Raw genomic sequence first — 26378 nt, forward strand, 5'->3', positions numbered from 1 at the left:
TAGTACTGATCACTGTTTTGGAGTCACTGGGGATGTCAGTGACACCAGGTTGTTTGATCCTGTCTTCTCAGATCCCCCTCTTATCTCTTGATAAGACATATGTGTGGAGTCACTCTGCACATGCTCAGTTTGGTGTGTATTGCTAGTTTTTTTTTTCTTGGGAGTTGTGATCTACACAGGCCCAACCGGCACTGTACAGACACAGGGTCAGGGGTCCTGCAGCCTCATAGGACAATCAGGGGAAAATTAAAACTCCTCCTACAAACTTTAACCTTTTAGGAGAGCGCATGTGATCAGCACAGGGCCAATCAGCACTGTCCAAACAGAGGTCAGGGGTTCTGCATCCTCCTAGGGCAGAATGAAAACTCCTCCTTTTATATTTACCATATTTCTCAGCTGGAAGTGATATTAGGTCCTTATATACCGTTAGATATTAAAGTGTTACTAAACCTATAACAGTAAAATCAGTCTGTATATGCAATAAGTCATGCTTGCTATACTCACTATGGAACCTGTGGAAGGGGTTAATCCTCCACATTGTGTAAAAAGGATGTTTGATCCTGTTTTCTCTTGTCCCCCCCTTTTTCTACTGTCCCCAATCCATCGCCTGATAAAACAGCTGCACATGCTCAGTTTGGTGCGTATTGCTAGATAGTTGTTTTTTTGTTTTTTTCTTGGAAGTTGTGATCAGCACAGGGCCAATCAGCACTGTTCAGACAGAGGGTCAGGGGTGATGCAGACTCATTGGACAATCAGGAGAGAATTAAAACTCATCCTACAAACTTTAACCAGTGCTCTGCTGGACACTGATAGAAGTCACAAGACTGCTCTAACTGCTGATGAGAAAAAGTATTTAGCAGTTTATATTTACTAAAATAATTGCATTTCCATGTTGTGTGTACTGTGGGAGACCAGATATAGTGAATGCAGGGTCCTGGGTTTAATAACACTTTAACTCAATGTCAGTTTTAGGCTATGTTCATGTTATATGTGGGTGCAGGACTCTGCGTAACCACACACTTTCCCTCACATAAAAAATGCACTACGGTTACCAGAGGCGCAGGGATGCCATTAATTCTTAATGGCACCCTCATGCACTGGAAACCCTGTTCTGGGAACTGCATAGCACTGTGTGGTTACCCTGCGGTTGTGATTTTGAAAAAGATGCAGGGACTTTTTCCCTTCCATTTCTGTAGATACAGCAGCTCATTCAAATGAATGGGTTGCTGTGCCTGTGTAACGTGGCCACTGGGAGCCAGCATAGTGTGAACCTAGCATTAATGAACTCTTGTAAGAGACAAGACTTACGGGTAGCAAACCCACACAGGTGAAAGTAGTACTAAACCCTCAGCATTTAAACATCCCTACTACATTAATTGTTTTGTCTTACCTCAGCACTTGCAGTTTACTACTTTGAATGTTTCTGGCTCCTGCTGTCTTAGTGCTGCTTCCCTGAACATCCAGCCTTCACAGGAAAGAGTTAACAGTGGACAGTGTAATCCACTGTCCTTTCTCCCTTCTCCATGCTAACAGTGTGTTAGCTTGAAGAAGGGAGGAGCATGGGAGTGCCCTGTCATCCAAAGCTACAGAACTGCATCTTTCTACTGATACACTATTTGTTAGAAGCCTTACCCCAGCAATTGCAGTTTACAACTTTTTATATTGCTGGCTCCTGCTGTCTTAGTGCTGCTTCCCTGAACTTCTAGTCTTCACGGGAAAGAGTTAACAATATACAGTGTAGTCTTGAGTCAGTATGTTAGCTTGGAGAAGGGAGGAGCATGGGAGTGCCCTGTCATCCAAGGCTACAGAACTGCATCTTTCTACTGATACACTATCTTACCCCAGCAATTTCAGTTTACAACTTTTTATATTGCTGGCTCCTGCTGTCTTAGTGCTGCTTCCCTGAACGTCTGGCCTTCACAGGAAAGAGTTAACAATATACAGTGTAGTCTTGAGTCAGTTTGTTAGCTTGGAGAAGGGAGGAGCATGGGAGTGCCCTGTCATCCAAGGCTACAGAACTGCATCTTTCTACTGATACACTATCTTACCCCAGCAATTTCAGTTTACAAATTTTTATATTGCTGGCTCCTGCTGTCTTAGTGCTGCTTCCCTGAACTTCTGGCCTTCACAGGAAAGAGTGAACAGTGGAGTCAGTATGCTACCTTGGAGAAGGGAGCAGCATGGGAGTGCCTTTCCATCCAAAGCTACAGAACTGTGTCTTTTTACTGATACACCATTTGTTAGAAGTCTTATCCCAGCAATTGCAGTTTACAACTTTTGATATTGCTGGCTCCTGCTGTCTTAGTGCTGCTTCCCTGAACTTCTAGCCTTCACAGGAAAGAGTTAACAGTATACAGTGTAGTTGTGAGTCAGTATGTTAGCTTGGAGAAGGGAGGAGCATGGGAGTGCCTTGCCATCTAAGGCTACAGGGCTGTGCCTTTCTATTGATGTACATAGTGTAGGGAGACACAACTCTAGTCCTGAAGCAAGGGTGGCTCCATAGGACACTGCTAAAGAAATGAGCCACCCTTAAACAGGAAATCTGGAGCATGACACCAGCTTACGCTGAAACATAGACAAGGATTACAAGATAAAATGCTGCATACTCAGCAAGTGATTAAATCAGTTGCTGAAAGTGCCTAAAAAAAGCAGAGGATTTATTATCACTTTAAATCCACGAAGACATTTATGAATGTGATACTGTAAAATTCTAATGCGGAACGTATGGTGCTCATGGTTGATGACACAGCAGTAAAGGTTGTGTAGTGTGATGGTACTCCTGAAGTCCCACTGATATTTATTCCATACTCTTGCTATCTCTTGTACTGTTCATTAGTGACTCCTGCCTTGTGATTAGTCAGGGTTGTAAATCAAAGTTGCCTGTGCTCCCTATGCCATGCATTCACAGTGTTCTTTGTATTAACTATTCGCTAGCACTAGTGAGTGTAACACAATTGGAATGCCTGTGTGTGTCTTAGGGTTAAACAGTAGCATCCCGCTTATATAACGGAGGTTAGGAATCCTATATTGATGGGGCTGGGGAAAATCGAGGCAAATTGGACAAGGCCGTAGCCGCTCTCGTCTCCCTCCCTCCTGCTCTTGCCTCCCTTTCTCTTTTTTTATTTTTGGCATGGAGACAAGCCCTACCTCCTAAGTCAGAGTTTCTCTCTTGGATTGAACTGTACTTTCCCCTCCCTTCCCCCTCTCAGATATGAGAGCTGTGTTTCAGCTCACTCACTAAACGCTTAGCTTTTTTTTTCTTTTTTTTTTCTTGGAGCTCTGCAAACACTTTTATTAACAAATGAATTGCCGTAGGACTTTCTAAGATTCTTTGAGATATCGAATAAGAGGTCTCTTGTGTGCATTAGGGATACTTTGTTTGCATAACATTGAAATGAGATTTGCGTCTTTGTTTAAATCTTTTCACCTAGTACAGATGGGGATATTTACTAAAATTGGAGAACCTGGTGGTAGCCAATCAACTTCTAACTTCCGCTGGTTCAGTTAAGCTTTGACAATAAAATCTGGAAGATGATTGGTTTCTCTGCAGAGCTGCACCAGATTTTGCACCATGCAATTTTAGTAAATAGTGTCGGTTAGAATCTAAGTCCTCATGCACACTGGACGTTTTTACAGCTGCTGTTTTTGGCTTTTGACATTTTTTCTACAGCCAGTAAACCCCCCAGCATGTTATCCTATGTGTCCATGTATACATAGACTGTAATCAACGTTTTTGGGCTGGGATGTGTTTTGGCTGGAAAAAAAAACCCAGGACTAGTGGGTTTCTAGAGGAATTTTTTAGTTGTAAAAAGGCTCTGACTCTGAAAAACGCGGCAAAACGTGGTATATTGCAGTAAACCGCTGCAAACCTGCGTTTTGGACTTTTTTTGACCCCCCCAAAAAAATTTTTGGGGGGGTCAAAAAACGCTAAAAAACGCAAACACTGGAAAAGCTGCTAAACACGGCAAAACACCACTAAATGCTAGTGCAAAAACATTTTTAACGTGACTTTACACAGCTAACGTTACCAGCGTTATCAAAACGTCCCATGTGCATGAGGACTGAATGTGTGATGTTACAATCGGGGCAGACTGACCTATTGGAAACTCAGGCACTGCCCGAGGGCCCAGGGTCAGTAGGGGGCCCCATGAGATGCCCCTGGTACCTTTTTCGTATGCTTTTTTGAGTTTGGGCAAGGACACAGGGGCTCCATGATCCCCTATTGCCCAGGGGCGCCATGAGTTGTCAGTCTGTCCCTGGTTACAGTGTAATCAAAATCTGGCCACACACTACAGTCTCATCATGCAATCTTTTTTGGACTCACCAACAACTATGCAGTGCAAGGGCTTGCCTGATTGGAGGTAAACCGAATTGGAACCCTTGGCTGCAGGCACTGATCTCTGCATTGTGACAGCTTATAGAGCCACTGCCAAAATACATTGTATTGGTTGGGGGGATTCCTTTATTCACCTGAAAGCAACTTTATGATAGAAAATGCCCAACTTTCCCAACTGGTCAACAGCAAATCAAAAAGAACTCCAAACACAAATGATGGAGGAATCTGTTTTTTGTGTTCATCCTGCTGGCTAAAAAAAAAAAAAAATAACAATGCATGGCCAGCTTAGAGTGTTTGTAAATCCTTACATATGCCCAGTGAAGTGATTGGCCTCAGGTGATACACAGAGATAAAATGAGCCCTCCTACATAATTGTACCTGTTTATCTATAGCTATCTGTCCTCTACATCCATTCAAAGTGCAGAATTTACACAGGATCTCTCAGCTCTGAAAAGCAGGGGGCGGGGAGTTGCAGTTACACACTGTTCAAGAGCTCAGCGAGCTGATTGGAGGGAAGGGACACACGCTCTTAACACATCACACTGGAACACAGCTGGGGCTGTCATTCAGCTGGAGGTCACTCCCCTGTCACCATTTTTCTCTTGGTGTCAGGAAAACCTGTCAGAAGTGACTAATGCAGATAGGAGAGGAATGGGGCAGCAAACAGAAATTAAATTTAGAATCTGAATTGAGACAGGTACACACTATAGAGGGATACGCTTTGTCCATATTTCTTGTCAGAGGTTTACAACTACTTTAAGGCTCACTATACATGTGACCGTTGTACAAACAACCTTAGATTTACCAAAACTATGTAATATAAAGACCTGCCTAAAACATCCAAGTAATGTTTCCCCAATAAGGCAGGAGCCTGCACTACATACTTGTTGGTACATCTAAAGGAGATTGTACAGTCAGATTGTAACATGTATTGTCAGCTTAAAGAAGATTGCACAGAAATTGTCCAAACAGATTGTACTGTGTGGGGCCAGTTTTTAGTTTTGTGTGTGGGGGTCTTTTTGATTTGCTTTTGACCAGTTGGGAAAGTTGGGCATTTTCTATCATAAAGTTGCTTTAGTTGAGAAGCATAGAAACATGGCTCTAATTAAAATAAAGGGAACCCTGGTTTCTAAAGGAATTTTTTCAAGATTGATTGGGATTTTCAAACTCTCAATGAATTTGGATTGTGGTATTATTAGTAGGAGAAAGTAGATTGTATGGTCTATGTTGATGAATGTTGGTACTATAATGACCAAACATGGCAACGTATTAGAGTGCTTCCAGGGTAGATGGTGTGGGGGGTTTACAACTCTGACATAAGGGGTTATTTACTAAAACTGGAGAATGCTAAATCTGGTGCAGCTGTGCACGGAAACCAATCAGCTTCCAGGTTTTATTGCCAAAGCTTAGGCTGGCCATACATTATACAATTTTCTTGAGATTTTTGCTTTAGATTTACCAAAAAACCATACAATATGAGGTCAAACCCAAACAACACTTTCAGTTGTATGCAATCAGGCAAGCCCTTGCACTACATAGTTGAAAGTAAATCCAAAGGAAATTGGGCAGAAATTGGACAGAAAATTGTATAGTGTATGGCCAGCCTTAATTGAACAAGCTGAAGTTAGAAACTGATTGGCTACTATACACAGCTGTACCAGATTCTGAGTGCACCAATTTTAATTAATCTGCCCTAAAGTATTTAAAGCAGAGCTCCACTCAAAAGGAAAAGCTCTGCTTGTCTGCCTCCTCCCTCCCTCCGCTGCCACATTTTGGAGGGAGGGAGCAGATACCTGGTTTTGACTTTCCTCTTTTCAGTGGGGCTGTACTTATCCATTCCTCCACTCCCCCAGCAGATGGCGCTCTCCCATGTTCTGCTGGTGTAATGTCCTTCTGCGTTATGACATCCAATGCAGGGCTATGAACCCTGAAGCTGTCAGAACCTTAAACCATCCTAGATTGTAAGCTCGAAAGAGCAGGGCCCTCGATCCCCTCATGTTTTGCATTGTATTGGTATTGTTCTGTCACATGTTCTGTCACCCTTTGCAATGTACAGCGCCGAGCGAACTATTGGCGCTTTATAAATACTGTATAATAATAATAATTAGGGGGGAGAAGATGCTGCAGGGAAAAGGAGGATTGGGTAAGTAAAACTACTTTTTTGACATCCCTCTAGACATAAAAGAGGAGTTAACCCTTGCAGTGGGCGCACTGCAAGGAGTACTCTTCAAGTTTTCTGGAGTTGGGCTTTAAGCGCGTTTTGCATTCCTAAGAACCTGCTTGAAGCTAAATCCACCGACATCAAAAAGCCATTGACACGGGACCTATCGCAGTATGGTTTTTTTTGGTGACTGAATCTTATTGGCCTCTGATGGTTGGAGCTGGATGGAGCAGATAACAATACAAATGGATCCTTTGGTAATCTGCATCATGTCTCTTTACAGGTTCATTTGCTTAATAGGATATATTGTTTAAAGTGGTAAAGGTGGCAGTTTTGCATTGTTTTAAAACGTTATGAAATGAGCAGCAAATGTTTTGAATTGCTTTCGTGGCAGTTTATAATATTTTTCTCCTTAGTTTTTTTTTTTTTTAACTACAAGTTTTCAATGTGAATATAATAGAGAAGACTTTTGCAGGTGAACTTTGTTTTTTTTTTTAAACCAACTCCAGCCGTAGCTGCGGGAAAGCTTTTAGCGATGGAAGGACTGGGTTAATAGAGGAATGTGTGGAAGTCCAAGCCACCTCTTGCCTTGTCCCTATATAAACTGTGCTTGGAAGGCACATGAGAATTAAAGCAGCTGGCTGATTTTGTTCCCAGTCCCACCCCATTCTGCTTAATCCACCGAGCGGAGTTTGAATGTCTCCTTAATGAGGACAGCACAGGGGTTAAAAGTCACCATTTCATGGCTGACTTCACATCACTTACCTTCTCCTGAGTGTGCCTGCTAAGCTCACATCACGGATTTGTCGTTCTTGTCTATAACAGTCCCAGACAAGGCAGAAAACCGCAAACAGCACACACAGGCAGTGGCCCCAAACATGCACTCTTTGCTTTATTTAGATTTTGATTTTTGGCTGTCATTCTTCAGTCCCCTGTTTGCTTCACACCAGCTGGAACGCTCTTGTGTGAATTGAAATTTCAGCGCTTTCATTCACGCAAACCCAGTATTCCTCTTCACTGGCTCATATATATTTACACCACAGCCATGGAACAGTTGTTGGCAGAACAGTACAGACACAATTTCGACCAGTCCAAAGGAGCTTGTGGTTCCAATCAGCTGTTGTGCCGTTAGAGCCAATGCTGGATTAGAACGCCATCGTGCTGTGATTGTGTTTTCCATGTTATCGTTGCTCTTTGCACTGTCTTATTGATTAAAGCTGGACTCCAGGCAAGATCTTGAACATCCAGTCCTGAGATTTGTACTGCTCTGCCACACAGCACAGTCCTATCTGGCAGGACAGGAGGCCTGATATTTCTCTGCAGCAGTTCATTAACACTTACAGGTCTTGTCCTTCCCCCCAGCCTGATACTAGCCGGCCAATCACATGTATGTTCAGAAGGCTTCTTAGTGTACTCCTCCTGCCAAATAATGTGTTTTTTCACATTATTTAAAATTATTCGAAAGGCTTATTGTTTTTTAAAGAAAAAATAACAAACACGTTTATACTTACCTGCTGTGTGCGGTGGTTTTGCACAGAGCAGCCTCTTCTTGGGTCCCCCACTGACACTCCTCGCCCCTCCCTCCTGTCAGGTGCCCCCAGAGCAAGCAGCTTGCTATAGGGGCACCCGCTGCTCCGTGTGTCCATTCACACACGAAGTGGTGACTTCGAACCTGCCCCCTCTCTGTTCTCCTTGGCTCACTGGCTGTGATTGACAGCAGTGGGAGCCAGTGGTTTCCGCTGCTGTCTCAGCCAATGAGAAGAGGGAGTCCTGGGATAGTCGAGACTCCAGTGCACATCACTGGATCGAGAGGGGGCATAGATGAGTATTGAGGGGGTTGGGGGGGATGCTGCACTGATAAGGATTTTTAACTTCATGCATAGAATGCATGAAGTTAAAAAATCTTGAGCCTTTAGAACCACTTTAAGCCCTTATGAAGAGCAATTTTTTTGACCCCCAAAACACGGATGCGATTATTTTTCATTATCAAGCTTTTGGAAATAAAGCATCGTCATTTATTAACCACTTCCCACTGACCTGGTGTGTGCATGTGGCCTCTCAGAGGGTGGGCTTTAATGACGAGCAGCCGCACATGCGACCCTAGGTAAACACCTTACCGTACTGAGATTGCACTCCCAGCACAGTAACAGATGGGTACCAGAAAGTTCCCCATGCACACTTGCGACCATGAGATTTCCAATCATGTTACTGCTGGAACTGCCAATCACAGCGGTCACATGATCAGAACGCACGCCTCCACCTCCCGGCATTTGGATCCTCTTAAAAGGCCAGGAGGTGGCAGAGAAAAGGGGTTAGGATATGTAGATAGACCCTCCTTTTTCAGTTTTATCTTGTTGCAGAGCTGTATAAGTCTCTTTATCATATTTCAATGCCACATTTCTTTCAACAAATGAAAAATTGAAGTTCAGCTCCTCATATCTACCTTTTTCAGTCTGTGACTGGACAGTGAAAGGAGAAGCAGCAGACTGATGAGACCATCTCTCTGCTACTCTGCTCTCCTCTCTTATCAGCATGCTCCTTGCACTGTAGGACAACTGACTGGTGCCTTGTGCTGTCTTTCCCCCTCCCATTCTGAGCTCTGCTGCATAGGGACTGCAGGAGGCTGATACCAAGCCAAATTCAGCTACTGATACCACCTGCATTTAGAAACAAAAATACACAATGTAATGATGATAACATAGTTGCATTCATTTGTTTCTTTTATATCTGGAAGGAGTTCAGCTTTATGCATGGCATAATTGAACAGGTTATATCATTTTAGAACTCTTTGCAAGTTTTTAAAAAGTTTGGTTCCATTTGAGGAAAATGGTTGTGCTGCCTAAACCAACCAATCAGGTGTTAGCTCTTATTTCCTACCCTGCACTGGTAAAATGGCACAGTTTGTCATATTGCTATAGAAAACACCATTTCTGTTTTGTATGCAAACAGTGAAGAGAAATGATTTTTTAGACTTCAGTGATGGACTATAAAGTTTGAAATAGAATATGTAGATGTGTGGATGCAAACTGTCTGCGTTCAGGGCCACTCCTCTGTCCCTTTATGCATGCAAATGCTGAAATATTTGGTGCCGTGTAGGACTGCAGCCTATCATTAATATGTACAGGCAGCTGTACGCAAACACCTGACTGGCTGTATACACACAGGCCTAATTTACACTGGACGAGTGCTCTGTGCTTGTGTGAATGAGGCCTAAGGCAGCCCATACAATATTCAATTTTCTTTCCTTCAGCCACGAGAAAATTGCTTGATTCCCCCATCAACACTGACTATGTTGATGGGGGAATCCTTCCCAGTGCTCTGCGGCGTTCTGCCAGCAGGAGGTTTCCCAGCCATAAGAATACAATGATCACTGCTGGTGACTATAGCCAGCAGCAGTGATCATACAAAAAAAAACCTGACAGGCTGTTTGTACTTAAGTTGATTGCTAGATTGATTTCAGTACAACCAGCCTGCCCGTAGATGGATCAAAATTCAGCCAGTTCCTGCTGAACCAGTTGAATTTTGATTCCATCTATGGCTGGCTTACGACACCTTATGAAACATGCAATTTAGTCCTTTAATATGTTGATGTTATGCACGTTAAAAACTGATTGAAGCGTGGGTGGAAAAAGTGTCACAATTACCCAGTCAATAAATGAATCGTGGAACTAAAACCCTTAGATTTCTTGCTTCATTGTATATTCATGTGCTATTGTAATGGCATGTTCAGATGTCGCATAGCGTGTTGGCATTGTTTGATATAAATGACAATTTTTTGAAAGGGGGGAGGCAAATACAACAAACTGTGTGCACTCCTGACTATGAAAAAAACCCACTACAGGCCTAAGAGGGCACTGATCCTGGAAAACCAAGCCTGTTTCTAAAGAGCCGGACTTACTCCAAATGAGTGTGACTTGACAGGAATGTTATACTGGTCCCCTGTTAGCTCTTAAGTGTATGAGAGAGTGGGAAAAAAGAAGCTGCTTCCAGCCTCCAAAATGCATTATGTGTCCCGTGCCACTTCGCACTTAACCATTTTAGTGCCTAGAAGCGTTGACTTTCACAGAACTTATAAAGTGTTAAAGTAGTATTAAACTCTCAGCATTTACCCATTTAGCACAATAAAATAAACATTCCCCAGTAAACTGTTAAAATTCTTATCCTAGCACTTGCAGTTTACAGTTTTCAGTGCTGCTTCCCTGAACCTCCAAGTCTGCACAGGAAAGAGTTAAAGTGTTACTAAGCCCACAACAGTAATATCAGCCTGTAGATACAGTAAATCTAATATTGTAAAGTGCTGAGCAAACTGTTGGTGCTATATAAATCCTGTATAATAATAATAAAGCATGCCTGTTATACTCACTGTGGAACCTAAGGGGTTAATCCTCTGCATTGTGCTTGATTCTGTCTTCTCTGATCCTCCCCTTCTTCTACTGTCTCTAATCCATCTGCTGATAGTACAGAGCTCTAGGAGTCACTCTGCACATGCTCAGTATAGTAAGTATTGCTAGAGAGGTTTTTTTTTTCTTTGGGAGGGTGTATGTGATCAGCACAGGGCCAATCATCACTGTCTGGACAGAGGGTCAGGGGTCCTGGAGCCTCATAGGACAGTTGGAGCAGAATGAAAACTCCTCCTATAAGCTTTAACCAGTGCTCATCCAGACACTGATAGAAGTCATAAGACTTCTCTAACTGCTGATGAGAAAAGGTATTTAGCAGTTTACATTTATTAAAATAATTGCATTTCCATGTTGTGTGTACTGTGGGAGACCAGATATAGTGAATGCAGGGTTCTGGGTTTAATAACACTTTACCAGTGGACAGCATAGTCTCCGGACAGTTTGATAGCTTGGAGAAGGGAGGAACGGGAGGAACAGAAGTACACTGATCTTCCCAGTGAATGGCTGTGTAGGGGGGGTGTCAGCACAAGTCTGACCACTGGAGGACAGGCAAACTAACCATGCTAGAATGGATGTGCTCTGGTGCCTAGTGTGACCAATTTGAAATAAGAAAGCAGGTGACTGGCAGAATCATTAGAAATTTCATACAAATGAAGCAATACAAAGAGAACAAGATACTTTTTAACACAAGTACATGGTACAGCAGGCTTATATCAGGAATATAACGTGCTGGGGTAACATATCCTATAAGCAGGGGCGGACTGACAACTCATGGGGCCCCCGGGCAATAGGGGATCATGGGGCCCCTGTGTCCTTGCCCAAACTCAAAAAAGCCTATAAAAAAGGTACCGGGGCATCTCATGGGGCCCCCTACTGACCCCGGGCCCTCGGGCAGTTTCCAAATGGTCAGTCCACCCCTGCCAATAAGTACTTTATTGTGATGTGCTAGTCTGTGTATAAATAAAAAAAAATTGTGTTAATTGGGGTATATTTGAATCTTTTGGTATCGTTCTGTTTGGGTCTCATTGGGTTTCAGAGTCTGACAGCTTTTACCATTGAAAAGTATTGCCTCCATGCATATTAGTCTCATTGGCTTGCCCATGAAGGATGCTGCTGGTTGTTTAGCATGTATCTATTGTTTAGATTGTAAGCTCTTGTGTTTCATCTACCTGTGTTTGTTAATGGCCTGGCCCTGGCATGAGCTCACATACAGAGGAGTGATAGATGACGCCGTAACTGTATGAGTCAATAGTAATAATAACTTTATTTCCAGAATGACAAATGCAGACTTGTGTGCCTCCCATATGTCAGGCTCCTTTAAGAAAAGTTTCTTTTATGAAGACCTGCTGTGTACCTGTTATTACTCAGTTCTTTTCTATTCCTGAGGTACCCAAACAGTTAAGAAAGTGAGCTCCAGCCACACCCGGCTCCCCTCACCCCAGATAACCGCAGAGAGGGAGGGCAGAGGGGCGGGAGAGGCAGAGGTGAGGCGCAGGGCGTAGAAAAGGCAGGCTTCTTCCCAACTCCTCAACCGCTTTTACAAAAAGTCATCTGCTTTCCTGACCTTCTCTTGGCACAGTGCACATGGAGGGAAGGGAGCCAGGGAAGAGCATGCAGGGGTGTGTGTGGAGGGCCCAGACATATTGGGGTGAAGGGGTGCTGTGTGGAAGGCCCAGACATAGACGGGGTGAATTTGCTGCTTTTCTATGTCACAGATATATAGCTGTATCTGACACAGCCATCCCATCACTAGGAGTCTATACTGTGCACTATAATACATTCCAAATATTCATGGCAGTGAGTTCTATGTGTCCACCCAGACTGGCATGATGGGAACAACAGACACTTCACTAGTGTGCACTGTGCCAAGTTAGTTACTATGCCATCCTGGCATTCATCGTGGCACAGTGCCATCCTGGGTGCATTGCATTATGCTGCATGCATCGTGGCACAGTGCCATCCTGGGCGCATCGCAGTATACTGCGTTCATCGTGCCACAGTGCCATCCTGGGCGCATCGCATTATACTGCGTTCATCGTGGCACAGTGCCATCCTGGGCGCATCGCAGTATACTGCGTTCATCGTGGCACAGTGCCATCCTGGGCGCATCGCAGTATACTGCGTTCATCGTGCCACAGTGCCATCCTGGGCGCATCGCATTATACTGCGTTCATCGTGCCACAGTGCCATCCTGGGTGCATCGCATTATACTGCGTTCATCGTGCCACAGTGCCATCCTGGGTGCATCACATTATGCTGCATGCATCATGGCACAGTGCCATCCTGGGTGCATCGCATTATACTGCGTTCATCGTGCCACAGTGCCATCCTGGGTGCATCACATTATGCTGCATGCATCATGGCACAGTGCCATCCTGGGCGCATCGCAGTATACTGCGTGCATTGTGGCACAGTGCCATCCTGGGCGCATCGCATTATACTGCGTTCATCGTGCCACAGTGCCATCCTGGGCGCATCACATTATGCTGCATGCATCGTGGCACAGTGCCATCCTGGGCGCATCGCATTATACTGCGTTCATCGTGCCACAGTGCCGTCCTGGGCGCATCGCATTATACTGCGTTCATCGTGGCACAGTGCCATCCTGGGCGCATCGCATTATACTGCGTTCATCGTGGCACAGTGCCATCCTGGGCGCATCGCATTATACTGCGTTCATCGTGGCACAGTGCCATCCTGGGCGCATCGCATTATACTGCGTTCATCGTGGCACAGTGCCATCCTGGGCGCATCGCATTATACTGCGTTCATCGTGTCACAGTGCCATCCTGGGCGCATCGCATTATACTGCGTTCATCGTGCCACAGTGCCATCCTGGGCGCATCGCATTATACTGCGTTCATCGTGCCACAGTGCCATCTTGGGCGCATCGCATTATACTGCGTTCATCGTGGCACAGTGCCATCCTGGGCGCATCGCATTATACTGCGTTCATCGTGGCACAGTGCCATCCTGGGCGCATCGCATTATACTGCGTTCATCGTGGCACAGTGCCATCCTGGGCGCATCGCATTATACTGCGTTCATCGTGGCACAGTGCCATCCTGGGCGCATCGCATTATACTGCGTTCATCGTGGCACAGTGCCATCCTGGGCGCATCGCATTATACTGCGTTCATCGTGGCACAGTGCCATCCTGGGCGCATCGCATTATACTCCGTTCATCGTGCCACGATGCCATCCTGGGCGTATCGCATTATACTGCGTTCATTGTGCCACAGTGCCATCCTGGGCGCATCGTATTATACTGCATTCATCGTGCCACAGCGCCAGCCTGGGTGCATTGCATCACACTATGTTCTTCCTGCTGCAGTGCCATCCTGGGTGCATTGCATTACACTGCATTCATTGTGCTGCAGTGCCAGCCTGGGTGCAGCGCATCATACTGTGTTTATTGTGCCATCCTGGGTGCATTCCATTACCTAATTCATCGTGCCAATGCTTAGTGCAGCGCATTATACTGCATTCATCGTGCTACAGTGCCATCCTGGGTACATCACATTATACTGCATTCATCGTGCCACAGTGCCAGCCTGGGTACAGCACATCATACTGCGTTCACTGTGCCACAGTGCCAGCCTTGGTGCAGCGCATCATACTGCGTTCATCATGCCACAGTGCCATCCTGGGTGCATTGCATTATACTGCATTCATCGTGCCACAGTGCCAGCCTGGGTACAGCACATCATACTGCGTTCACTGTGCCACAGTGCCAGCCTTGGTGCAGCGCATCATACTGCGTTCATCATGCCACAGTGCCATCCTGGGTGCATTGCATTATACTGCATTCATCGTGCCACAGTGCCAGCCTGGGTGCAGTGCACCATACTGCTTTGATCATGCCGCAGTGCCAGCCTGGGTGCAGCACATCATACTGCGTTCATCATGCCACAGTGCCAGCCTGGGTGCAGCGCATTATCTTGTATTCATCATATGACAGTGCCAGCTTAGGTGCGGAGCATTACATTGCACTTGGCATGCCATAGTGGTAGCCTAGATGCTGAACATTATATAAAACTCGTAATGCCTTTGTGCCAGCCTAAGTGCAGCCCATTATATTGTATATTGTATTGTATATTGTATTCTTCATACCATAGTGCCACTGCCAGCTGAAGGGCAGCATGATATATGGAGCATGCCATAGTGCCAGCCTGAGTGCAGCACATTGTATTACATTCAGCATGCCACACTGCCAGCTGAAATGCAGCACATTATATTGTATCTCCTAGAATGTAATCACTAACGAGCAGGGCCCTCTGTTTCCTCTTGTACCAAATTGTATTATAACTGCAATGTCTACCTTCATTTTGTAAAGCGCTGACAAACTGTTGGCGTTATATAAATCCTGTATAATAATAATAATAATCTGTCCAGTCACAGTTCCAGCCTCAATGCAGAACATTTCATTGCATTCACTATGCCATAATGTCAGCCTAGGTGCAGCATGTTACAGTGCATTTAACATACTACCAGTCTAGGTAGAGCATATTAAATTGCATTCAGCATGGCATAGTGCCAGCTTAGGCACAGAACATTATACTGCATTGGTCATGCCTTAGTGACAGCCTAGGTGCAGAACATTATATAGTATTCTGTATACCATGGTACCAGCCTCAGTAGAGCACAATATACAGTATTCAGTACAGCATGGTGCCAGCCTAGGTGTGGCACATTATATAGTTCAGTATGCCATGGTGCCAGTCTTGGTACAGCACATTGTATAGTATGGTGTATAGCATTGTGCCAGTTCATGTGCAGTACATTATATAGTATCGATTATGGCAGGGTGCTTTACATTGTATAGTGTATGGCAGGGTGCCAAGTTGGGTGCCTGTATACTGTATAGTATAGTGTATGGCAGGGTGCCAGGCTGGGTGCCTGTACACTGTATAGTGTATGGCAGAGTGCCAGGCTGGGTGCCTGTATACTGTATAGTATAGTTTATGACAGGGTGCCAGGCTGGGTGCTGTATACTGTATAGTATAGTGTATGACAGGGTGCCAGGCTGGGTGCTGTATACTGTATAGTATAGTGTATGGCAGAGTGCCAGGCTGGGTGCCTTACATTGTATAGTATAGTGTATGGCAGGGTGCTGTATACTGTATAGTATAGTATATGGCAGAGTGCCAGGTTGGGTGCTGTACATTGTATAGTATAGTGTATGGCAGAGTGCCAGGCTGGGTGCCGTACATTGTATAGTATAGGGTATGAAAGGGTGCCAGGCTGGGTGCCATACATTGTATAGTATAGTGTATGGCATGGTGCCAGGCTGGGTGCCTGTACACTGTATAGTGTATGGCAGGGTGCCAGGCTGGGTGCCGTACATTGTATAGTATAGGGTATGAAAGGGTGCCAGGCTGGGTGCCATACATTGTATAGTATAGTGTATGGCAGGGTGCCAGGCTGGGTGCCCTACATTGTATAGTATAGTGTATGACAGGATGCCAGGCTGGGTGCTGTATACTGTATAGTATAGTGTAGTGTATGGCAAAGTGCCAGGATGGGTGCTGTACACTGTATAGTATAGTGTAGTGTATGGCAAAGTGCCAGGATGGGTGCTGTACATTTTATAGTATAGTGTATGACAGGGTGCCAGGCTGGGTGCCCTACATTGTATAGTGTGTGGCAGGGTGCCAGGCTGGGTGCCCTACATTGTATAGTGTATGGCAGGGTGCCAGGCTGGGTGCCCTACATTGTATAGTATAGTGTATGACAGAGTGCCAGGCTGGGTGCTGTATACTGTATAGTATAGTGTATGACAGGATGCCAGGCCGTACATTGTATATAGTGTATGGCAGGGTGCCAGGCTGGGTGCCGTACATTGTATAGTATAGTGTATGACAGAGTGCCAGGCTGGGTGCTGTATACTGTATAGTATAGTGTATGACAGGGTGCCAGGCTGGGTGCCGTACATTGTATAGTATAGTGTATGGCAGGGTGCCAGGCTGGGTGCCTGTATACTGTATAGTATAGTGTATGACAGGATGCCAGGCTGGGTGCTGTATACTGTATAGTATAGTGTATGACAGGATGCCAGGCTGGGTGCCGTACATTGTATAGTATAGTGTATGGCAGAGTGCCAGGCTGGGTGCCGTACATTGTATAGTATAGTGTATGGCAGAGTGCCAGGCTGGGTGCTGTACACTGTATAGTATAGTGTATGGCAAAGTGCCAGGATGGGTGCTGTACATTGTATAGTATAGTGTATGACAGGGTGCCAGGCTGGGTGCTGTATGCTGTATAGTATAGTGTATGACAGGGTGCCAGGCTGGGTGCTGTATGCTGTATAGTATAGTGTATGACAGGGTGCCAGGCTGGGTGCCTTACATTGTATAGTATAGTGTATATTATAGAGTGCCAGGCCGGGTGCTGTACACTGTATGGTGTATGGCAGAGTGCCAGGCCGGGTGCTGTACACTGTATGGTGTATGGCAGAGTGCCAGGCTTGGTGCTGTACACTGTATGGTGTATGGCAGAGTGCCAGGCTGGGTGCTGTACACTGTATAGTATAGTGTACAGCAGGGTGCCAATTTATGAAGAGCACACTATACAGTATTGTGTGGTGCCAGGTGTGGTGCTGTATATTGTATAATACTGAGTATAGGAAGGTGCCCGGCAGGGTACAGCACACTATATAGTATAGTATATAGCAGTGGGTTCTGTACATTGTAAGGTGTAGTGTATACAGGGTGCCAGGCTGGATGCTGTACACTGAATAGTATAGTATATAGGAGAGTGCCATCATAGGTGCAGCACATGATATAGTATTCAGTATAACAGGGTGCTAGTCTTTGTAGAGCACATTGTATAGTATTTAGTATGGTGCCAGTGTAGGTGCTGCCCATTGTATTATATAGGACTGTGCCAGGCTGACTAGTATGTTATATAGTATGGTGCCAGTGTAGGTTTTGTACATTGTATTGTATATGACTGTGTCAGGCTGAGTAGTATGGTATATAGTATGGTGCCAGTGTAGGTGTTGTACATTGTATTTTATAGGACTGTGCCAGGCTGGGTGCTGTATAGTATATAGTATGGTGCCAGTGTAGGTGTCGTACATTGTAATGTATAGGATTGTGTCAGGCTGGGTGCTGTATAGTATATGGTATGGTGCCAGTGTAGGTGTTGTACATTGTATTGTATAGGACTGTGTCAGGCTGGGTGCTGTATGGTCTATAGTATGGTGCCAGTGTAGGTGTCATACATTGTATTGTATAGGACTGTGTCAGGCTGGGTGCTGTATAATATATGGTACGGTGCCAGTGTAGGTGTTGTACATTGTATTGTATAAGAATGTGACATGGCTGACTAGTATGGTATATAGTATGGTGCCAGTGTAGGTGTTGTACATTCCATAGGACTGTGCCAGGCTGACTAGTATGGTATATGGTATGGTGCCAGTGTAAGTGTTGTACATTGCATTGTATAGGACTGTGCCAGGCTGGGTGCTGTATAGTATATGGTATGGTGCCAGTGTAGGTGTTGTACATTGTATAGGACTGTGCCAGGCTGGGTGCTGTATAGTATATAGTATGGTGCCACTGTAGGTGTTGTACATTGTATAGGACTGTGCCAGGGTGGGCGCTGTATAGTATATGGTATGGTGCCAGTGTAGGTGTCATACATTGTATTGTATAGGACTGTGTCAGACTGTGTGCTGTATAGTATATGGTATGGTGCCAGTGTAGGTGTTGTACATTGTATAGGACTGTGTCAGGCTGGGTGCTGTATGGTCTATAGTATGGTGCCAGTGTAGGTGTCGTACATTGTATTGTATAGGATTGTGTCAGGCTGGGTGCTGTATAGTATATGGTATGGTGCCAGTGTAGGTGTTGTACATTGTATTGTATAGGACTGTGTCAGGCTGGGTGCTGTATAGTATATGGTATGGTACCAGTGTAGGTGTTGTACATTGTATAATATAGGACTGTGCCAGGCTGACTAGTATATAGTATGGTGCCAGTGTAGGTGTCGTACATTGTATTGTATAGGACTGTGTCAGGCTGACTAGTATATAGTATGGTGCCAGTGTAGGTGTTGTACATTGTATTGTATAGGACTGTGCCAGGCTGGGTGCTGTATAGTATATGGTATGGTGCCAGTATAGGTGTCCTACATTGTATTGTATAGGACTGTGTCAGGCTGACTAGTATATGGTATGGTGCCAGTGTAGGTGTCGTACATTGTATACTATAGGACTGTGCCAGGCTGACTAGTATATGGTATGGTGCCAGTGTAGGTGTCGTGCATTGTATTGTATAGGACTGTGTCAGGCTGACTAGTATACGGTATGGTGCCAGTGTAGGTGTCGTACATTGTATAGGACTGTGTCAGGCTGACTAGTATACGGTATGGTGCCAGTGTAGGTGTCGTACATTGTATAGGACTGTGTCAGGCTGACTAGTATACGGTATGGTGCCAGTGTAGGTGTCGTACATTGTATAGGACTGTGCCAGGCTGACTAGTATATGGTATGGTGCCAGTGTAGGTGTCGTACATTGTATACTATAGGACTGTGTCAGGCTGACTAGTATATAGCACGGTGCCAGTGTAGGTGCTGCCCATTGTATTGTATAGGACGGTGCCAAGCCGGGCGCTGTATACTGACTATGCCAGTGTCGGTGCCTCCCATGCCATGTGTTCTCCCCGTACAGCAGCCGCAGACAATGTATAGAGATGCAGGCCGATGTGAGGAATGAGAGGAGCTGGGTTCGGGCAGCCTTCCTCCTCCTCCTCCTCCTCTCCCCGATTTAACCCCTCCTCTCCCGGCAGGGCGCCGGTACCCCGCTCGCCGTGGGCATGAGAAGGGGCGGAGGGACATATAGCCGAGGAACACACGGCGCACCAGGGGGAGGAGTGTGTCTCCTTGATTGTGTAATTAAATAATAATAATAATAAAAAAAAAATGCGAAATCCTTAAGTGTGATTTGGAAAGCTGAAACGGTGCAGAGGGTGTAACCGGTGCGAGTTTGAGTGAGCGGAAGAGAGGGAGTGCGGAGAGAGTGAGGAGAGGAGGACATTGGAGTCCAGAGGCATCCATCGCCGGAGCCCGCTCTGCTCTGCTATGTACACCGCTCCCCGGCCAGCAGCCTCCTCATAGCCGGAGCTCAGGACGTCTCCTCATCTGCCCCCCCACACAGCTCCGGACCAGGATGAGGTGAAATCCCCCCCTTGGAGAAGTGTACAGGGGAGCCGAGCGAGCCAAGCCATGATGTATTCTCCTATCTGCCTGACTCAGGTATACTGGGGGGGTGTGTGTGTGTGCCAGGGCTGGGCTGGGGGGGAGCACCGGGGTCCCCGCAGGTGACAACTCCAACAAGTAGTCACCGCTAACTAACTCTGTGTACGGACTACTTCCACTCTGCCAGTCACACCTTCCCCTTTACAGCGGCTATACAGCCGTCCTCTGCACCCGGTTTATGCTAGACCGTGGGCACCAGCCCGGGGCACCTATGGCCTCCCCCCGTGTGCCCGCACATGGTAGCTACCCGCCCGGTGCGCTCAGTGCGCCTGGGGAACGTTCCATGCTCCTGGTAGGGGCCGCGTTTGTCCGGGCTGCCCAACTTCTTCACATGGACGACACAGGGACATAGCGACACACGAAACTTTCCTCTCCTTATCGCTCGCTGCCTGCTGCCTCCAATTCTCTCATAGGGAGCTGCTTTATCGGATGTTATCCATAGAAAATAGAGTCATGGGATGGAAAAGAAGGAATTCCAGGTGACAGAGATGGAAGAGCAGGGACATGTTCCAGGGACATAGCTTCCAGTCCTTATGTGTCCCTGGACCCCCATGTCCTAACCTAACATTAGGGACACGTGAAATGGATCTTTTATTATTATGATCACTATTATTATCATTCATTTTTTTCTATTATTACTAGCATCATCAATATTATTGTTCAGGATTTATTTAGTGCCAATAGTCTGCCCAGCGGTTTACAATATAAAGAAAGACAGTGCAATTACAAAAGAATACAAGAGGGATAGGAGGGCCCTGCTCACAAGAGCTTACAATCTAATAGTCATTCTTATTCTTTCCATACAGGGTTTGTTGTATAGAAATCCCATGCTTGTGCAGGGCTAAGTTTGGCTCTGTGGTTGCAGTCTAGTGACCACATGCAGTATACCAAAACAAAGCTATCCCAGCTTTAAAAATGCAGTAGTATAATAATACAGTCCACTTGAGACCTCAATATTATTTATTTCTAGATCATAGAAAAAAAATGAATAAAAAGGAAATTATAAATAAAAAAAGGCATGCAGCAGTTTCATAAAGTCAGGTTGTATATTGTATACTGCTGTCACAACATTAGTTATATATATATATATATTTATTATTTTCCTTGTAGAATAACAAATGCTTTGTTCATATATATATATATATATATATATATATATATATATAAAAAAGCTTTTTGTCTTGTAAAATAACATGCATTGGTAATATAATATTATAATATTATATATATATATATTGTCAAATAACATACACATTGCATTATTACCTTACAGTTGACTTATTAATTTTATTTATTTATTTTTTGTTAAGATCATCTATTTACATTGACCATTTTTTATTTAAAATTGTGCTACCAGGATTAGTAACATTTTCCATGCAAATTATTTATTTTATATTGTAGGTCAGGTTGTTTTATGTTGTAGCTCAAGTTGTTTCATATTGTAGCTCAAGTTGTTTTATATTGTCAAATTGTTTTATATTGTAGGTCAAGTTTCTTTTTAATAAGAACCAAACTAGTGCATATTACTCACTTTTATATTTTGTCCTGCATCAGGTTTACATTTTTTTTTAAATGACATGTAAAATGCACATTCTGCAAGTTAAGTATATTTGAAAATTTTTTACGGCTGATTATTTTGTTATGGATTTTATGAAGGAGATGCCAGAAGAAATATAATTCTATTTTTGGTGCTTATAGAAACAGAAAAAGTCGTAGTATAGAAATTTGGGAAGGCCGTTCTTAGCCTCGAAAAAAAAAAAACTTGAATGAATGAACATCATGTAATTCTTGGTATAGCATGCTTATTTTTCCATCATTTCTGTAATATTTAGGAGTTTAGATGTATGCTAAGATTTCCAAATTAATTAGCATTTAAGTGATGTTACATATGTAAAACATCTCCTCACAAATATACTGAGGCATTCGCAAACTGTAATTAAAGATGAAGACAAGGATAAAGCTTTTCCAGTGATTGGATGCAGTGCTGTAGTTTTTTTTGGCTGACACTTTTTGTACTGTTTATATTTTGTTTGGCATGTGAGTTTGAGTGACTAGATGTATTTTAGTCAGAAAGTGTTTTGGGTACTGGCATCTTCTGAAGTTATTCAGGGACAATTTGCACCTGTGCATGTATATGTCAGCATTCCCATTCCTTAGGTTTATTATTTTTTTTATGTTCCCTAGATACACATTTATTTAGATTTGGTAATAAGTGAGTTGCAGCCATAGGCCTAAATGTTTCTCTTAAATAGTTTTTTAATACAGAGTTGCCGTTCTTGTACAAATAGTTGGAATGTATGTGGTATATGTAATGGATAGAGATATATATTCAGCGTAAAAGTCAAGAAGATTTAAATCCATATTTTTCCTTTTAAAAAAAGTATCTAGAATTTTAAATAATGTCATTATTTGGGATAAAATTACTGAGATGGTATTAACATTATAAACATAACTTACACATATATGTATAAATATGCACATAATATATGTAATATTATATATATATCTCTATATATATGAGAGAGAGAAAAATAAAAAATAACTATATATATCTATATATATATCTATATATAAATAATATATATAATGAAACTTATGGTCTTCCTTTTGCATGATGATATATATATATATATATATATATATATATATATATATATATATATATTCGTATGGTCTTCCTTATGCATGACATTTTGTTGTGTTAATTTAAAAAAACTCCTTTTTATTTATTTTTTGGGGGCTTCCAAGTGCAACATCACATCCTATAATGATCTGAGCGTATTTGCCAAGTTATGAATATATGACAAGGTGTTATAAATGGCTTTAAACTTTCTGGCAGGTCTTGTGTTTATATATCATTTACAATTGTTTTTTGTGTTTGATACATTTTCCCCTGCAAAATATAGTTTTTGATCAAAATGACTTTGGTAGTTATTTTTAAATTTTTATGGTTTAACTCATTGTAGATTATTTCAATTAAGTTAAGTAGAGAATTAAGGTTTAATCCAAACATTAATTTTGCTTCCAGAAATTTATCCCGCTATTCTGTTTTATGTTGTAATCTTAGTGTCCCCTTTGAAAGTTAAACTTGATTATGACCTTTTGAAAACTAGACTGCTTTTGAATTGTTTGGTAGCCTTGTGGAAATTAAAATTTTAGGTGAGTGCATTTGTAAATATTTGCATTTATACCTAAAATTATACTCCATGTAGGTTTCCAAATCTGATATGAATTAAGAAATATATATATTTTTAGTGAAGGAAAAAGTAAAAGATCTGTACATATGCTACAACAGAAAATGAACATTTGAGTTTAGAAAAGAAAGTTGATATCGGCAAATATATGTTTTTTCTTAATATGGTGAATATTTAGACTTGCAGAGAATAATTGGAAGTATGGTCACAGACATTTGCCATCAGCCAGTTTGGCAGAAGGGCCTATAAACTTTCACATTAGTTCTCCATCTCAGATAAGTTTTACCAGATCCATTTCTTTGGCAAGTAGTACTTAAGAGAAGGATTCATAAGCCGAACGATCCCGCCAATGATGTATAACATAGGTAAGCATGCCAAACTTTGCAGCATACAATGCACTTGCTTTCCCAACTTTTATTGAGGACATCCAGGTAAGTATAACAACAGTTCACTGTAAGCCTTCTATACATTTCGGGAGCCGCAAACCTTTTACAAATAGAAAAAAAAAGTCTCTTGCAAAATTCTCTTACAATATATATAAACACACACACATAATTATTATTATTATTACACAGGATATATATATATATATATATATATATATATATATATATATAAAAATATATATCTTTCAAAATTATGGAATGCACACACACAGTTTTTTCTGAGTCTAATTTTATATATATATATATATATACACATACACACACACACATTAACATGGTGCATAACCTTTGCTTTTATAGATTTTTATATTAAATTGGGACCGTAAAGGTTGAGTAAGAAAGAAGGTAGATCTGTTGATTACGTGGAATACTGTTCCCTTCCCACACTAAGAACAGATTGTATTTTAACTCCTTCTCTGGTCTACTCATGAGTACAACAGAGATAGAGTGGCTTGATTTTATGTAAAAAATATTATTCTGTTGCATGATTTTTTCCACATTCCCTTGATATGTGGTGTCATGTAATTTTGATGTGTATGTTGTTTATGTATATTCATTAATTCATATATTCATTCTAAACAAGTACAACAGCTATCCCAATATTCTTATTTTACCAGTCACAGTATTTAGAACTTTATTGATTATGTGACAGCTAATAATTGTGAAGTTAAAAAAATCTTTTCACCATGTGGTTATTCACTGTGTCCAGTAGTATGGAATTAATACTCTTACACTGTACTTTTTCAGTCAGTAAAATGAGAGGTAAACATTTTGCCTTTTAAATTCAGCTTCATACTTTCACAGCAGATTCTTAATTTCAACAATGGCAAAGTATGTTTGCTTTTTGGGGAGAGGTGACTATGAAAGAAACACCCTTTAATCCATTCATGAAACATTTGCTTATTTACTGACTTGTTAGTAATACTTTTGTAGCTTAGCCATCTATGGAAGTCTATTCTGTAATATTTAAACACAATAGCTTCATTTTACTTAACATAAACATTAGATTTACAACATAGGTTTTGATTGGAGCTGATTTAATACAAGAGGACTTGCCATAGGTATTTCATTGAAGACAGGGCTTGGGTGAAACAACATTCATGGTGGATCAGCCCCATACTGTATTAAACTGTAGCTATCTTCATGGTGGATCAGCCCCATACTATATTAAACTGTAGCTATCTTCATGCAAAGCCCTGCTTCATGTTTATTCCCCGTTTGAACTTTACTTAATAAGACACTTATGTATCTGTACAGCCAAAAAAAAACTTTTGGGGCATTGCATGATGTCAATTAAGCTTAGCAATGTTAAATTGTCGGAGTTTTTGTGTTCAAAATGAAAAAACTGCATAGTTTGCACAAATCTGTGTTTGACCAGTGGACTCGTAATGTCACCATTCACAGGAGCATGGTGAATGTCAGCTGCGTGCCAAGTTGCTGTTTTTCATTGTCTACGTGTGGTAGATTATGAACGGATGCACAGTCGAAGGGGAGGCACAGATATATTTTGTGCAAATGCTCTTCTGGCACTGAAACATGGGGGAGACTAGTGCTGCCTCTATACGCCGTATACTCTTATCGGACAGCTCTGCAAGATATTATGTAGGTTGAAGTTAGAGGCCTGAAGAAATTAGGGTAGAAAGTCCTCATGGCTCGAGCTGTTCCAGCAGCTATATTTTATACATGTCATTTCAATAAAATCTAGGCTTGCACTTTGATAGTTTCAGGGCAAAGTTTAGAATTAAATTAGCAAGGAGTCAAATAGTGTTAATAGATTTCCTATCCCTACTGGAAGCCTTTCTACTCATAACAAGTACATCACTTTAATTCTGTCCCATAGGAGCAAGAAGTAATATTATCTTACCAATTAGCTTGGGTTATTAGCAATGTAGAGACCTTGATTGTTTCTGTAGGTATTCTTTTTTATCTGTAGAAGATAATAATGAAATAGTGAAGTAAATAATTTGGAGAATTTAAATATATACCTATGAAAGTCAGCTGTTTCCACACTATTGCCTCCATAAGACCCATTTGGCTTGTTACACCATTGGAATGGTAATGCCTTAGTGTAGGATTGCCTGTCTGCTCAGATTAGAAAATGGATCAAGCTTAATAGCGCATGCTCCTTGTACCATTAGCAGACTCTTGCTGAGAGCATGCTCTGAAAGCGGGAATTGAGTGGTATTGCACAGAGCTTGTAGCTCTGCTTTGTTTCCCTGTGCCACCAAGAGGAGAAATGAACTGTGGCATCTGCTGCTGTCTCCTGAACATCTCTGCATCCTGTTTTTTTTTAACTGTGTAGTGTTCTTTGTGGATGAAAAAACGATACAAGCATGCAATAATGGTACTTCATGGTGTCAGCAAAATGAACAGGCTGGATAGAAAGATTTATACGCTAGGCTGGGTGTAGTGCTGGGTCACATTTAAAGTTTATTCTGCTTCAAAGACATTAGTACTTTGAACATCAATATATTTATGTTTCAATCCACCTTGCAACTGTGTATATATAGGTCCATTCAAAAGAAAAGATGTCACCGTTTTTATTTTGTTTCGTTACATAAAAATCCAATTGCCATTGT

The 26378-nt window shown here is 42.7% G+C and overlaps 1 protein-coding gene across 7 annotated transcripts in view; it reads left to right on the forward strand.

Annotated features, from left to right (window-relative positions):
* Positions 1-26378, forward strand: part of NFIB (nuclear factor I B) — a 287809-nt gene that overhangs the window by 15697 nt on the left and 245734 nt on the right. For 2 of the 7 annotated variants that reach the window (XM_089678079.1, XM_089678085.1), the window contains exon 1: positions 19733-20156. The exons of 1 other annotated variant lie outside the window; for it this stretch is intronic. In XM_089678079.1, the coding sequence (XP_089534205.1) occupies positions 20127-20156 (30 nt within the window). In that variant the 5' untranslated portion in view covers positions 19733-20126. Of the gene's footprint in view, positions 1-19731; positions 20157-20519; positions 20639-26004; positions 26144-26378 lie in introns of those variants that run through there. 4 more of the 7 variants (XM_089678083.1, XM_089678084.1, XM_089678081.1 and 1 more) reach the window with 4 other exon arrangements.

This window comes from Staurois parvus, unplaced genomic scaffold (assembly GCF_062004578.1).
Source record: "Staurois parvus isolate SC_StPar_1 unplaced genomic scaffold, SC_StPar_1.0 ptg000198l, whole genome shotgun sequence".
Lineage (NCBI taxonomy): Eukaryota > Metazoa > Chordata > Amphibia > Anura > Ranidae > Staurois > Staurois parvus.